At 35.8% G+C, this 14,943-nt stretch overlaps 1 protein-coding gene across 4 annotated transcripts in view; it reads right to left on the bottom strand.

The window, feature by feature from the left end:
* The window catches only part of LOC125645726 (ankyrin-3-like), a 139,645-nt gene that overhangs the window by 87,343 nt on the left and 37,359 nt on the right, over positions 1-14,943 (bottom strand). For all 4 annotated transcript variants that reach the window (XM_048871519.2, XM_048871517.2, XM_048871518.2 and 1 more), the window contains one exon: positions 5,195-5,341. In XM_048871519.2, the coding sequence (XP_048727476.1) occupies positions 5,195-5,341 (147 nt within the window). The remainder of the gene's footprint in view (positions 1-5,194; positions 5,342-14,943) is intronic.

The raw sequence follows: 14,943 nt of genomic DNA on the forward strand, positions 1-14,943 counted from the left end.
ATTGTTGATCTCTTCAACATCTTTTTTTTTATTGATGACAAAGTGAAACCTGAAGATATCTCCAGTTTGAGGACATTGAAATCGGAAAAGATAGATGACTTCTTGGCAAAACATGCACGATCAAGGCATTACAGCTACCAGGTATCATACTTCGTACATATGATCTGTGTTTAATGTGGTTTAATCAAGTTTGTTTTAGCTGGGCTATATACCAAAAGTTCACTTTCATTTGTAAATATATCACACTGAGACAATATCTTTTGTATATTCACAGATTAAGAAGTGTACAGAAGCTGACTGCACATACTGCAATTTGAATCCTCCACGCCTTTCCCAGGAGATTTTTAAAGATCTCGATTTCATACCAGATCCTGTCTTAACTGATGATGGTGTGTTCAAGTCTTTTGAGGACACATATGGTACGCTGACTACGGATAAAGATCGCCCTAGTCTGAGAGAAAAGGTGACAACAACTGATCGGCACAGACAGTTGAAAAACCTTTTAGTTGTTATTGAGTATTTTACATTAATATGAAAAAGCATATCTTTTCAAAAATACTAATGTTGTAAACACATTCAGATATTAAACTTGAAATGTTGCATTTTATAAATACAACTTTATTAAACTAGTGTAACTGTCCAAAATCAATCAATATCTCTGCTAATTATTATTGAGAAAGCATCTAGAGAGAACTCATAATGATAGAAATCAAAGTGATAATTGATTTCTGTAACTTACTTAGAGATGTATTCTTAATAGCAGAGGTATTTGGTTACAGAGGGAAGGTATTGTTTAAGTATAATAAATATTTCTTTTTCTGTAGCCAAGGTGAGAGATTTTGTTGTTTGTTGTGACTGTGGCAAACGGCGAGTCGTATATTCCTCCAAAAAGCTACGTCCTCCCGAGGAGAGGGCTCTTTGTCGACTTCAGGAGGAACTTCTCTACACTTGTGGAAGTCCTTTATTCCCTGGGGGAGAATTCCAGGATACGATTGTGGTGCGGGAGGGGTTAAATTGTCAAACTCCTATTGAGACAACATACTATGCAGGTAAAAAAAAATATATCCTTTAAGTTTACTTGAAAATGCACACTTTAATGAATACAATCCACACAGCAATTTATTTAAAACCAAGCTAGATATTTAAGAAACATGCATTACATGTTGTAGTTTTAAAATTATTGACATTTTTTTTGGCAGGAAAAACCCAACTTTTTGATGATATCTGCTTTTACTGTGGGGACATCGACCCAACCTCAAGCCCTGAAGTTGATGAATTAAAGAGGAAGCATCATAGTTCAACCAATCTGCAAAGCCTGTTTACAAGCAGGACACCCGATTGTCACCAGAAATGCTTTAAAAAAAACAAAAAACAAAATTTTAAAAAATTTTGTTGAAAAATTGTTTTATTTTTATTTATTTTTCTCGACGGGGAATTTTTTCAATTTTATTTTTATTTTTTTTCCCTCCTCCTACCCAAATATTTGAAAAATATTTCGTAAACCTAAAAATTAAAAAATGCTGGCCTATAATAAAGGCTCTTTTTCTTCCGATTTTGCCCCCTGTATTCTATTTATATACGCCATTTTCAGGGTATTTGTGCAAATTATGTTGCACTTGGCGCAAAAAATGAAAATCCACACAGCACATTTTTGACATGTTGCCTAGAAAGTGCAATATGTATGTGTACAAGAACCAAAAATTTTTTGTATAAGCATTCCTATAAAAAAAAGTTATGCCACGTCAAATTTTGGAAAAGAACCTGTGTTGCGGACACTAAATTACACCTGTTACAACTAGTAAACTTATGCAAAGATAATGTTCATGGCCAAATTTCTTATTGATCTGGACTATGTACCAGAAAGAAGTAAATTAAAAAGAAAATTTTGTGGTTTTCTTTGAAAACAAGAAAAATTTTCATATAAATGTCCTACTAATATTTTAGCCCAATTTGTCTCCAATCTTTTAGGTTTATTTACATTTACAAATACTCATAAGACCTATATGATTATCATGTGAAAATGACATTGAATATTCCTAAATTCAAATAAATCTATCATAATATTCTGTATGTCTTCATTTCATTCTTCTTAAATTTTGAAAATACATAGATATTTTTGTTGCGGACACTACAAGTTATCCTACATTACATATCTAATATATTGTCATTTATTTTAAAATCAATGTTGATAAATGTTTCTTTCTCGACTAATTCACGTGTCATAGGATCAACTCTGGAAAATTAGATATCAAAAGTTGTAGAATGGGGTTTTTTTGAGATGGGAATTACCATGTAACATTGACCATTAATTTTTCCTCATTATATATTGTTATGCAGTTTCAAAAAAATATTGATGGTGTCACAGACGTTCATTCTATTAAACATGTTCTGAGGAATGATTTTATAGAGTAAATTTCATAAATTAAAGAATTTACTGAGGACTCTTATTTGTTTTCTCTCAGATTTTATATTGTTGCGGACACTACAAATATACTGAAGTATTTCTGATTGAATCCATATTTGATTTGAATGAAGTAAATTAAAAACCTTAACCTCTAACTTGTTTTCTATGTTAGTGAATGGTATAATATGATGCAGGTATTGACACTAAGGCACGTCCGACCGACCGAGTCTACTAAATGATAGGTCCGGTCGGGTAAAATGTCGATTTACTAGTCCGACTAGCTGTGTTAAAAAAAATAAACAAGAAACTTTACTTTAAACCAGAAGATATTTTATTCTTAAACCAGAAAAATAACGAGTTGAACCGCGTGGTGACATAATCTCTATTTTCAGTTCTAATAAATAAGTCGTGGTCGGAAGTGATGTTTTACGACATCTACTCAATGTTAATGTGTGTAAAGTTATGTTTCGGATAAGTAGATAAGGGGGGTGTTGTGTTTAACCTCATCTTTCTCCTTGTCCATAACTATGATCTGAAAATTATGTTTGTCACAAATAACATTTCTTTCTCTGTCCTTTTTGGTTTTAATTATTTTCCTTTTTAAAGTTGTTCTTTTCTTTCCAATTTTTTGTGTTCACCTTTTCTTGCATTTCATTTTCAATTTCAACCTTTACTTTCTTTCAATGTTTCTTTCTGTCTGTATTATTTCATTCATGTAATCTCTTTTTGTGGCAAGAAATTGGGGATTGTTTTTTACCTCCCCCCTCTCTCTTTCTCCTTTTCCTTATTTTGTCTTTCTTAAGCTTCACTGGGGTTTTTTTAAAATTTCACCCTATTTCTTCTATCTTCTCCCTTGATTGCTCATCTTAGTGGCTCATTGAAATCTTTTAGTCTGAGACACTTAAGAAAATTGGAATACATATCATTACTGTAGTGTCCGCAACATAATTAAATTGGAATATATTTAGATTTATCATTAAACAATTAACATCTTGACATATATTTGTTTAACTTATTTCCACTTCAGTTTGAAATATGTGAAAATTCACTTGAAATATGTAACTTTAGACTGAAAATTGAAGGATTTTGAATATGTATACACCAGATGTTATGGGTGTAAATTCCGAGTTTGAACATATATTTTCACAATATTTTAATCCATTACATGTTTAAAGTAAATACTTGAATAGTTATAGTTATCATAAAGATAAATCATAATACATTTTGAATTCTTGAAAAAATCTATGATATCAAAAAGCCGTTGCGGACTCTACAGTTCATATAGATATCAAATAATGAATTAAAAATCATATATATATAGTTTAGTTTTCTGATGGATTAAAAATTGAATTAAAAATTTTTTTTTTTAAAAAGTACGACCGTGTATTAAAGAAATTATACGTTTTAGGTGTGTAATGAATATTGAAATCCTTCAGTATTATTATCAACATGTAGGTATCAAAATTTCGTTCTATCTAAATTGTTTCTAAATTTACAACATTCCTATCAGGTTTTCCGTTTATCGTGAAGATCGTTTATCGTGTTTTGCATTTATCAGGTCTATTGTGAAGATCGTTTATCAGGTTTTGCGTTTATCAGGTTTATTATGTATCCTAGCTATCGTATCATGCGAGTATCCTATCTTATCGTGCGTGTATCCTATCCTATCATGCGTGTATCATGTTCTATCGTTTATCATGTCAAGAATAACGTTGCGGGTACTGTATTCAGTGTGATAATGACCTTGACCTTTGGATTTCAAAAGCAACATGAATCTTGAATGTCATCAGGATTTGAAGTCTGATAAACATGCACCAGCAAGTACTGTATATAATAGTTTGAGGCAAGCTCAAATCTACAGTATATAGTGAAAAAGAGACCTTGACCTTTGACCTTTTGACCTCAAAATAAATAGAAACCTTCCTCTTTTGGATGTGATTAAAATATGCAAGTCTGACAAAGACACACAAAGTAGTATGAAAGTTAGAGACCAGACAAGCTCAAATCTATGGCATTTAGTGACAAAGTGAATTGACCTTTTGACCTCAAAATAAATAGAAACCTTCCTCTTTTGGATGTGATCATGTTATGTAAGTCTCACAAAGATGCACCAAAAACTATGAAAGTTAGAGACCGGACAAGCTAATTGTGGACGCCGCCCACCTGCCCATCCTTCGCCAATTTAAAAGACGAGATTTGCTACGCAACTCGGCTAATAAATGCTGTAAAAAGAGTTGATTACAAAAATGGGTACCGTCTATTCAAGACATGCTTGAAAAATGACAAAGTTCAACTGCAGGTAAATTTTTCAAAAAATGGCTGATCACTTTCAAAAAGACACATGCACATCTTCAATGTATCCGTAACAACTGTACCAAAGTTTGAGCAAGTTAAGAGATGTGAGGAGTTGATTACACAAAGTAGGTACCCTATTATAAGGACGCCCGCCCATCCACTCAGTCAACAGCTAGCCTGTGACACACCCGCCAGCCAATCACCAAACTATAAGCAGGATACACGTACCCAGCCAAAAATTAAGAAAGCTCCCCAATTGGTTGATATATGAAAATCAATATTCATAAAGTCTCAAGTTTTCTTCATTATAAAACCACGGCTATGACATAGTGTGAACTGAGACAATAGGTGTGGTTTGTGATGATGTATTTTTACTAGTTTGGTGGATCTCAGTCAATCAGAAAGTTGGATATTATTTGATAATATTATAAATACATGTACATGGTTCTATACAAGGTATAAAAATGTGTTTATATTTAATGCTGCTTGCCCTACCTATGAGAGGTACTCGCCCATTGGTTGTTGTTAAGTTTACATCTGCTCCATAATTCGACAGTTCTTTGATAATATCACTATGGCCTTGATTGGAAGCCAATAAAATGGCTGTTTCACCAGATCTATCCATTAAATTTACAGATGCCCCTAAAATCATACAAAAATAATACATTCCACATTTAAATCAATAGTGAAGCATTTTATAAATAAGATGTACATTGAAATATTGAAGTCATACACACATGCAGTTTTCAACCCCTAACAATATGAATGAGTGTGGCAATTTGTTTGCTAAATGTGGGTATAAGTGTGGAATTTTGTAAAGGAATATATATTGATAGACACTAGAAATAGGACATGAATACCCTACCCCAATGTGACATTTGTAATGCAATATGAAAACAAGAGGTCCATGGGCCACATCACTCACCTGAGTCACCTTGGCCCATATTCAAATATTTTCCATATATATTCGCATGTAAAATTTTGATCCCCTATTGTGGCCCCAACCTACCCCCAGGGGCCATGATTTTTACAAGCATGAATCTGCACTATGTCAAAAAGATGTCAAAAAGCTGACATGTAAATTTCAACTTGTCTGGACTAGCAATTCATGAGAAGATTTATAATGATTTTTTCCTATATATTCGCATGTAAAACTTTGATTCCCAATTGCGGCCCCACTCTTTCCAAAGGGCCATGAATTTAACAAACTTCAATCTGCACTATGTCAGGAAGCTTCTATGTAAATTTGAACTTTCAGGTCCAGTGGTTCTTGAGAAGATTTTTCGTGACTATCTCCCTTCAGAAGGGGGCATGACCCTTCATTTGAACAGACTTGATTCACCCAAGAATAATTTGTACCAAGTTCGATTGAAATTGGCCTGCCGGTTCTGGAGAAAAAGATTTTTTAAATTTAATTGTCAGTGTATTTTCACTATTTTGCTATTATCTCCCCTTGGAGATAGGCATTACCCTTCATTTGAACAAACTTGAATCCCCTTAACCCAAGAATATCAAAATACTGAACCTTTTTTTAAAAGAAAATTATGCTAAGGATGACCATAGCTTTTCAATGGATTCACCTTATCAATGAATTAGAAGAGAAATGCAGTGCTTTCACAATACGGAATTCACTTTGTTGCAGAGTTTTTAAAAACCTTTAGTGAACTAAGTCTGTGGTGTGGTGCTATAGCCTTTATACTGTATAATGGTTTTGATTTTCATTAGCATTTAATTTCCTCTTTTGAATATTCAGTACCTTTACTTGCGTCTCTATTCTTTTTGTTGATCATTACTTTTGTGTAAAGTCCAATTTAGTTGTAATTGTTTACTTTATTATTTCCACACATGTGCCATTTATCCGCAAATTCCGTTGTTGAATTGCATTGACCTCCATCTTCTCAATCATTCCGAAGATTTGTTTTCTGACTTTTCATTGGTTTAAACCTTGTACATATCAGAAGTCATTTTAGATATTCGCCTTGCTCTTTTAAAGCCTGCAAGTTAGAGTACTTTTTATTGGTAATAGAGGTAGTACATAAACAGCGATAGCGGCATTTTAAGTCACTTTGCTAGGGCTAAAGAACCCACACGTTCGAGCTCTCTCTTCTTCTCTTCTTAGGGTTGAATCCCGGACTGCTCTTGCAGCCTTCATTTTTTCAAGTTTAGGAAATAGTCTAAATTCTTTTAAATATTACTTAGTCCCTAACTAGAGTCACATTGGTTCAAGGATAAATTAGATTTCCCTTTAGTATTTTTAGGCCTTTATAGTGCTATTTTGATAAATTCATTGCCTTGTCCCCTGTGTAATAAATAGGGCTTTAGGAAATTTTCAGTCTACTTGCATAGAGGTTCACTATGATTTTTAGGGTGTTGTATGGAATCTCATAGGTTGTATATGGAAGCTCACTCCCATCTATTTTGATATATTTTTCATAGGTTATCACACTCTCATTTTTGCTCCCTTATATTTTTGTTATCAAATTATTATCTTCCCCAAACAAAGTCTGTGTGTTGTGAATTATTTAATACAATTCATTAGTTCATCTATGATACATGTAACCTCAAGTACCATAAGAACTAGAGAAATACAAAGCAGGCTACAGGTTATTTAGCACTGATTTCTGCATATGCATGGCAGAATTTATTACCGATCAATTTAATACTCATTAGAGAAAATGGCTCTAAATGAGGTGTGCATGCATTTTTTGCACAAATAATTGAAATGTATGCAAGTTTAATTGCTTATTTGATTAAAAATTCAATGTTGTTAAATGTTTGGATTTAAAATAAGATCAGCCAATATGTGTCAAAACACCTACATGTACGTCATAAAGCGGAGGAAATGTGGAATAGGCAAAATCAAAACTTACTTTATCATCCTGTAGCTGCTCTCATCAAATAATGAGTGTATGCTTTAAATGTAACATAGTACATGTATTTATCCCAATCTAATTTTCATTTGCAGATCGGGGGTGGGTTGATTGATTGATTGATTGATGTTTTCCGCCACACTCAACAATTTTTCATTTATCTGGTGGCGCCCAGTTTTTATTGGTGGAAGAGAGAACCCAGATACAATGTACCTGGGAGGAGATCACCAACCTTCCGAAAGTAATCTGAGAAACTTTCTCACTTACTGGCGCGAGCGGGATTCGAACCTGCGCCGACAGAGGTGAGAGGCCATGTGATTTTGAGCGTGATGCTCTAACCACTCGGCCACGGAAGCCCCTGGGATGGGGGTGGCGGCTTGAATTAAAAGCGTGTTCTAGACTGCCTCTCTTCCACTTTAAAACAGAGATATTTGTTATACAAATTCCATATTCAAATAGACCCAATCCCACCCCCTCGCCAGATTGCATAGAAAGAAAATTAAACCAAACATTTGATTATAATTCTTGTGTAAAATTTCAAAATGATAAAGATGAGGATCTAGAAGAGATGAAGCACTACCTTCCCCCTCCCCCTAGGCATCTGATCCCACCTCTGGATTGTCCAGGGATCCGTGTTTCCCCAACTCTCTATTTTGTATTCCTTATAAGAGTTATGAGATTGATCACTGTTACGAACTTCGTTATCTTCGACTTTCTGTGAACATTGCAGCTTGTTGCCGTAAGCTTGCTGCAAATTTACATGAACTTTTTCATTGCAGGAAGACTGCAGGAAACCCTGCCTCAATTTCCAACAATAAGAAATGTTTGCAGGTGGTTATGATGAATCTTTAATCATTTCAAAATGTTTTCAGGAAACTTTTACAATACAAGAGGCCCACAGGCCTTATCGGTCACCTGAATACTAGTGAAAAAGTATCACTATACTTCCATAGGCTAAGAAATCTAGAAAAAAAATTCCTGTTCTGAATATCTAAGCTAAATTCTAATGTTCAGCAACAGTATAAAACAAGATGTGATCTTAAAACTTCACCGTCCTCAAAAGTGCATACACTGATGAAAGGCTTTAAAGAATAGGTGTATTAACATTAAAACATCTGCAAGCATGCATTTAGATTTTATACAATATCAGCAATTTGACTTACACATAAATACTATATACTAAGTTTGGCCCTACCTTGGGGTAAGAACCCTTACTCTGGGGATCATCAAATTTACAATTTTGGTAAAAGACTACCTGCTTTATCCATTTAGTTTCAATTTAGTATAAATAGCACTAAAGAAGATGTTATTCAAGTGTTTTACACATATTATTAAACACTATATAACAAGTTTGGCCCCACCCTGGGGTCAGAACCCCTACCCCGGGGATTATGAAATTTACAATTTTGGTAGTCTGAGGCCTTCCTGCCCTACATCACATTTAATTTACATTGCATTTAATTTTTCTTACATGTGCAGTTCTAGAGAAGATTTTTGAAAACTGGTCAAATTTTTACCCCACCCTAAGACCCAGAAGTGTAGGAGTCCTGAAATTTACAATTTATGTTCCCCTTGTTCCAAATATGTTTCATACCAGATTTGAAAAGAATTGGAATGATAGTTATCAAGAAGAAGATAAAAATGTCCATTGTTTACACATTTGATAACTGACCATTTTGGCCTCACCCCGATATCAAAACGCCTACCCCTGGGATAATCAAATTTACAATTTTGGTAAAGGACTACCTGCTCTTTCTAAATATCTATTCACTTTCAATTTAGTATCAATAGCACAAAAGATGTTACTTAAGTGTTTTACAAATAAACACTATTTTACAAGTTTGGCCCCGCCCTGGGGCCAGAACCCCTACCCCGGGGATCATGAAATTTACAATTTTGGTAGAGGCCTTCCTGCTCTCCATCATCATGCATTTAGTTTTTCTTACACATGTGCAGTTCTAGTGAAGAAGATTTTTGAAAATTGGTCAATTTTGGGCAGTTTTTGCCCCACCCCTAGGGCCCAGGGGGTACAGGAATCCTGAAATTTACAATTTATGTCCCCCTTATTTCCAATATGTTTCATACCAGATTTGAAAAGAATTGGAATGATAGTTATCAAGAAGAAGTTAAAAATGTCTATTGTTCACACATTTCATAACTGACCATTTTGATCCCACCTCGATACCAAAACGCCTACGCCTGGGATCATCAAATTTACAATTTTGGTAAAGGACTACCTCATCTTTCTAAATATCTATTTACTTTCAATTTAGTGTCAATAGCATTAAAGAAGATGTAATTTAAGTGTTTTACACATAAACACAATCATACCAAGTTTGGCCTCGCCCTGGGGTCAGAACCCCTACCCCGGGGATCATGAAATTTACAATTTTGGTAGAGGCTTTCCTGCTCTACATCACTATGCATTTAGTTTTTCCTACATGTGTGTGGTTCTTGAGAAGAAGATTTTTGAAAATTGGTCAATTTTCGGCAGTTTTTTCCCCCGCCCCTAGGGCCCCAGAGGTGCTGGAGTCCTGAAATTTACAATTTATGTCCCCCTTGTCCCAATGATGCTTCATACCAAATTTGAAAAGAATTGGACTGGTAGTTATTAAGAAGTTAAAAATGTTCAATTGTTAACGCACGACGGACGATGACGGACGAAAACCAATTGCAATTAGGTCACCTGAGTTTACTCAGGTGACCTAATAAAATCAGGGACCTACTGAAACCAGATATACTTAGGATTTAGCATATTTAATACACCTTCAATTTTTTTATTCTAAACAAAAAAAGAAAACAAAAAATCCACCATTTAATTTTGTTTTTTAATAGTATTTTTATGCTACATTTAATGATAAGGATTTGGAGCTGTGTCCTAATAATTTTTACAGTGAAAAAATAATACAAATAGATCTACAAATGACTGTATATGAGTGCAAGATTAATATGTTCTGTCTGTTTTAATGACATTTGTGTATAGACTTCAAGAATTGGTTCAAAAATTTATTAATAACAAAATATTATTTTGTATGTTTTAAGAATAAAAAAAAATGTAAATTTTATATTATGCTAAAAGAAAGATTTTTCTTTTCCCATTCAATCGAACATCGTTTATATGTACACCTGTTGAGTCCCTGCTGCACATGTTCTTAAAACAACACATGGGGGAGAAGACCCTACAGGATGTAAAAATTGTAATGTCTCTACTCCAGGGCATGCAATCTGTTTATCAGCTTACAATTACCTATACCCAACAAATTTTACCAGTACTTAACTTAGGGTGGTTTTTTTTAAATTCCTTCGTCAAGTGCTGGTTTCCTCGCTTACAACTTACTAATTCCTTTTATTATGGTACATATGAATGTCAGCATCATCAAAATTACTCTCGAATTGCATGTTGAATCAAAATTTATCATGCTTTGTAGAGTAAGGCCACACATATACCACAGGGGTGGCGTATACCCAAAAACTGCGTTTTACTTGTTATCTACTTTTTGGTATTAGAATTGGACTGGTAGTTATCAAGAAGTTAAAAATGTTCAATTGTTAACGGACGACGCATGGCGCACAACAACCGATTGCAATAGGTCACCTGAGTTTACAAAGAATTAAAAAATTTCGAAGATTTTTCCTATATATTTGTATTTAAAACTTCGATCCCCTATTGTGGCCCCATCATACCCCCGGGGGCCATGATTTTAACAAACTTGAATCTGCATTATGTCAGGAAGCTTTCATGTAAATATCAGCTTTTCTGACCAAGTGGTTTTTGAGAAGATTTTCAAAGATTTTTCCTATATATTTGTATATAAAACTTCGATCCCCTATTGTGTCCCCAAACTACCCCCAGGGGCCATGATTTTAACAAACATGAATCTGCATTATGTCAGGAAGATTTCATGTAAATTTCAGCTCTTCTGGCCTCGTGGTTCTTGAGAAGAAGAGTTTTAAATGACCCCCACCCGAAGGGAGCATGGCCCTTCATTTGAACAAACTTCAAAGACCTTCACCCAAGGATGCTTTGGGCCAAGTGTGGTTATAATTGGCCCAGTGATTCTGGGGAAGAAGTCAAAAATGTAAAAAGTTTACAGACAGACGGACGGACAGATAATGGACAACAGGTGATCAGAAAAGCTCACTTGAGCTTTCAGCTCAGGTGAGCTAAAATAAGAGGTACTGTGAGCAATGCTCACTAAGAATACCCCCCGCTTACCCCAATCTCCCAAAGGGTGTTGGTAATAGGTATAAACTACCTCTTTTCTGAGTGTAAAAAACAAATGGCATGACAAACCGAACCATATTGATACTTCGATGTCCAGTGCGCGTGACCTTTGACCTTTTGACCCCAAAATCGATAGAGAACATCTTCATCCCATGGGTAGTCCATATGTATAATATGGTGACTGTAGGTGGAAAGGATAACGCTTTAGAGCCCAGAAACCATATTGCTACTTTGATGTCCAGTGCACTTGACCTTTGACCTTTTGACCCCAAAATCGATAGGGAATATCTTCATCCCATGGGTAGTCCATATGTATGATATGGTGACTGTAGGTGGAAAGGATAACGCTTTAGAGCCCGGAAACCATATTGCTACTTCGATGTCCAGTGCGCTTGACCTTTGACCTTTTGACCCCAAAATCGATAGGGAACATCTTCATCCCATGGGTAGTCCATATATAAGATATGGTGACGGTAGGTGGAAAGGATAACACTTTAGAGCCCGGAAACCATATTGCTACTTTGATGTCCAGTGCACTTGACCTTTGGACCCCAAAATCGATAGGGAATATCTTCATCCCATGGGTAGTCCATATATATGATATGGTGACGGTAGGTGGAAAGGATAATGCTTTAGAGCCCGGAAACCATTGCGTCTACGGACGGACGGACGGACAGACGGACAACCCGATTCCAGTATACACCCCCACAACTTGTTGCGGGGGGTATAAATATATATACTCACTAGGGGTGCACTGATACATCAAGATCTCGATATATATCGATATTCAACTCTGTGCTGAGTATCGATACATAACCTTCGATACACCTACCGATATGAAAGGTGAAGATAACGAATAGTGATCAATCTCATAACTCCTATAAGCAATACAAAATAGATAGTTGGGCAAACACGGACCCCTGCACACACCAGAGGTGGGATCAGGTTCCTAGGAGGAGTAAGCATCCCCTGTTGACCGGTCACACCCGCCGTGAGCCCTATATCCTGATCAGGTAAACAGAGTTATCCGTAGTCAAAATCAATGTGCCAAGAATGGCCTAACAATCGGTATGAAACATGTCAGACAGCATTTGACCCAATGATAGGTTGTATTGACAAACTAGATCGTTATAACGACCATAGAATTTGCGAAATGCTTACTTTAATCGAGACTGTTGAAACCCCTGTACCATCAACTTGTTTGTCAGTAGCTTGCCTCGATTTAAAAACTGACTATACGCAGAACAAGCTCTTGCATATCGAATCAGTTGAGAGATATAAACACCATATGCAGGTGATAATGGAATGTTGCTACATAAATATGGGAAGTTGACGATGGAGAAGCTGAAATCATCCCGTTTGTCATACAGTTGAGTTGTCAGTTTGCCGTTAATGTCTACTTTCAATCAAAGTATGAAGATATGTTTCTTTGCAAATTCGCGTTAACTTTCAATAATTTTGATCGGGATCGACCTTCCTAATATTAATATGCAAAATGTCATCGAGAAAATTGAAATGCTGGAATATTACTTCATCAATGGAAAAAAAAAATTAAACAAAAAGACCATGGGCCACATCGCTCACCTGAGTCACCTAGGCTCATATTTAAAGATTTTTCCTATATATTTGCATGTAAAACTTTTATCCCTATTGTGGCCCCATCCAACACCCGGGGGCCATGATTTGAACAAACTTGAATCTCCAATATGTTAGGAAGCTTTCATGTAAATTCTCACTTTCTTGGCCCAGTAGTTTTTGAGAAGAAGATTTTTAAAGATTTTCCCTATATATTTCTATGTAAAACTTTGATCCCAACTTGTGGCCCCATCCTGCCCCCGGGGGCCATGACTTGAACAATCTTGAATCTACATAATCTTAGGAAGCTTTCATGTAAATTTCCACTTTCCTGGCCCAGTAGTTTTTGAGAGGGTTTTCCCTATATATTTGTATGCAAAACTTTGACCCCCCCCCCCTTGTGGCCCCATCCTACCCTCGGGGGCCATGATTTTAACAAACTTCAATCTGCACTATGTCAGGAAGCTTTCGTGTAAATATCAGCTTTTCTACCTCAGTGGTACTTGAGAAGAAGATTTTTTTAAGATTTTCCCTATATATTTGTATGAAAACTTTGATTCCCTATTGTGGAACCATCCAACCCCGGGGGCCATGATTTTAACAAACATGAATCTGCACTATGTCAGGAAGCTTTCATGTAAATTTCAGCTTTTCTGGCCCTGTGGTTCCTAAGAAGATTTTTAAATGGCCCCACCCTATTTCTGCATTTTTGTGATTATCTCCTCTTTGAAAGGGACATGGCCCTTCATTTCAACAAACTTGAAAGCCCTTCACCCAAGGACGCTTTTGGCCAAGTTTGGTTATAATTGGCCCAGTGGTTCTGAAGAAGAAGTCAAAAATGTAAAAAGTTTACAGACAGATGGACGGACAGATAGACAGACGACGGACAACAGGCGATCAGAAAAGCTCACTTGAGCTTTCAGCTCAGGTGAGTTAAACAAGAGTCCCATGGGCCACATCGCTCACCTGAGTCACCTTTGCCCATATCTGAAGACTTTCCATATATATTTGCATGTAAAACCTTAGTCCCTATTATGGCCCCAACCTACCTCTGGAGGCCATGATTTTTGCAAACTTGAATCTACACAATGTCAGAGAGCTTTCATGAAAATATCAGCTTTTCTGGCTCAGTGGTTCTTGAGAAGAACATTTTTAAAGATTTTCCCTATATTTATATGTAAAACTTTGACCCCCCCCCCCCCCTTGTGGCCCCATCCTAACCCTGGGGGCCATGATTTGAACAAACTTGAATCTGCACTATGTCAGAAAGCTTTCATGTATATATCAGCTTTACTGGCTCAGTGGTTCTTGAGAAGAAGATTTTTAAAGATTTTCCCTATATATTTGTATGTAAACTTTGATCCCCTATTGTGGCCCCATCCAACCCCCCGGGGGCCATGACTTTAACAAACTTGAATCCATGGGACTAGAATCGCTCTTCTGATGCATTGTAGAACAGACAAAAAATTCTCACTAACCAAGATTCATCAATTATAGTACCTGAAAATTTAAATGTAACTGTCCAAAAGTAGGTCACGGTGACCTACTTTTGGTCGACACACTGAAGACTCAAG

This window comes from Ostrea edulis, chromosome 4 (assembly GCF_947568905.1).
Source record: "Ostrea edulis chromosome 4, xbOstEdul1.1, whole genome shotgun sequence".
NCBI classification, from domain to species: Eukaryota; Metazoa; Mollusca; class Bivalvia; order Ostreida; family Ostreidae; genus Ostrea; species Ostrea edulis.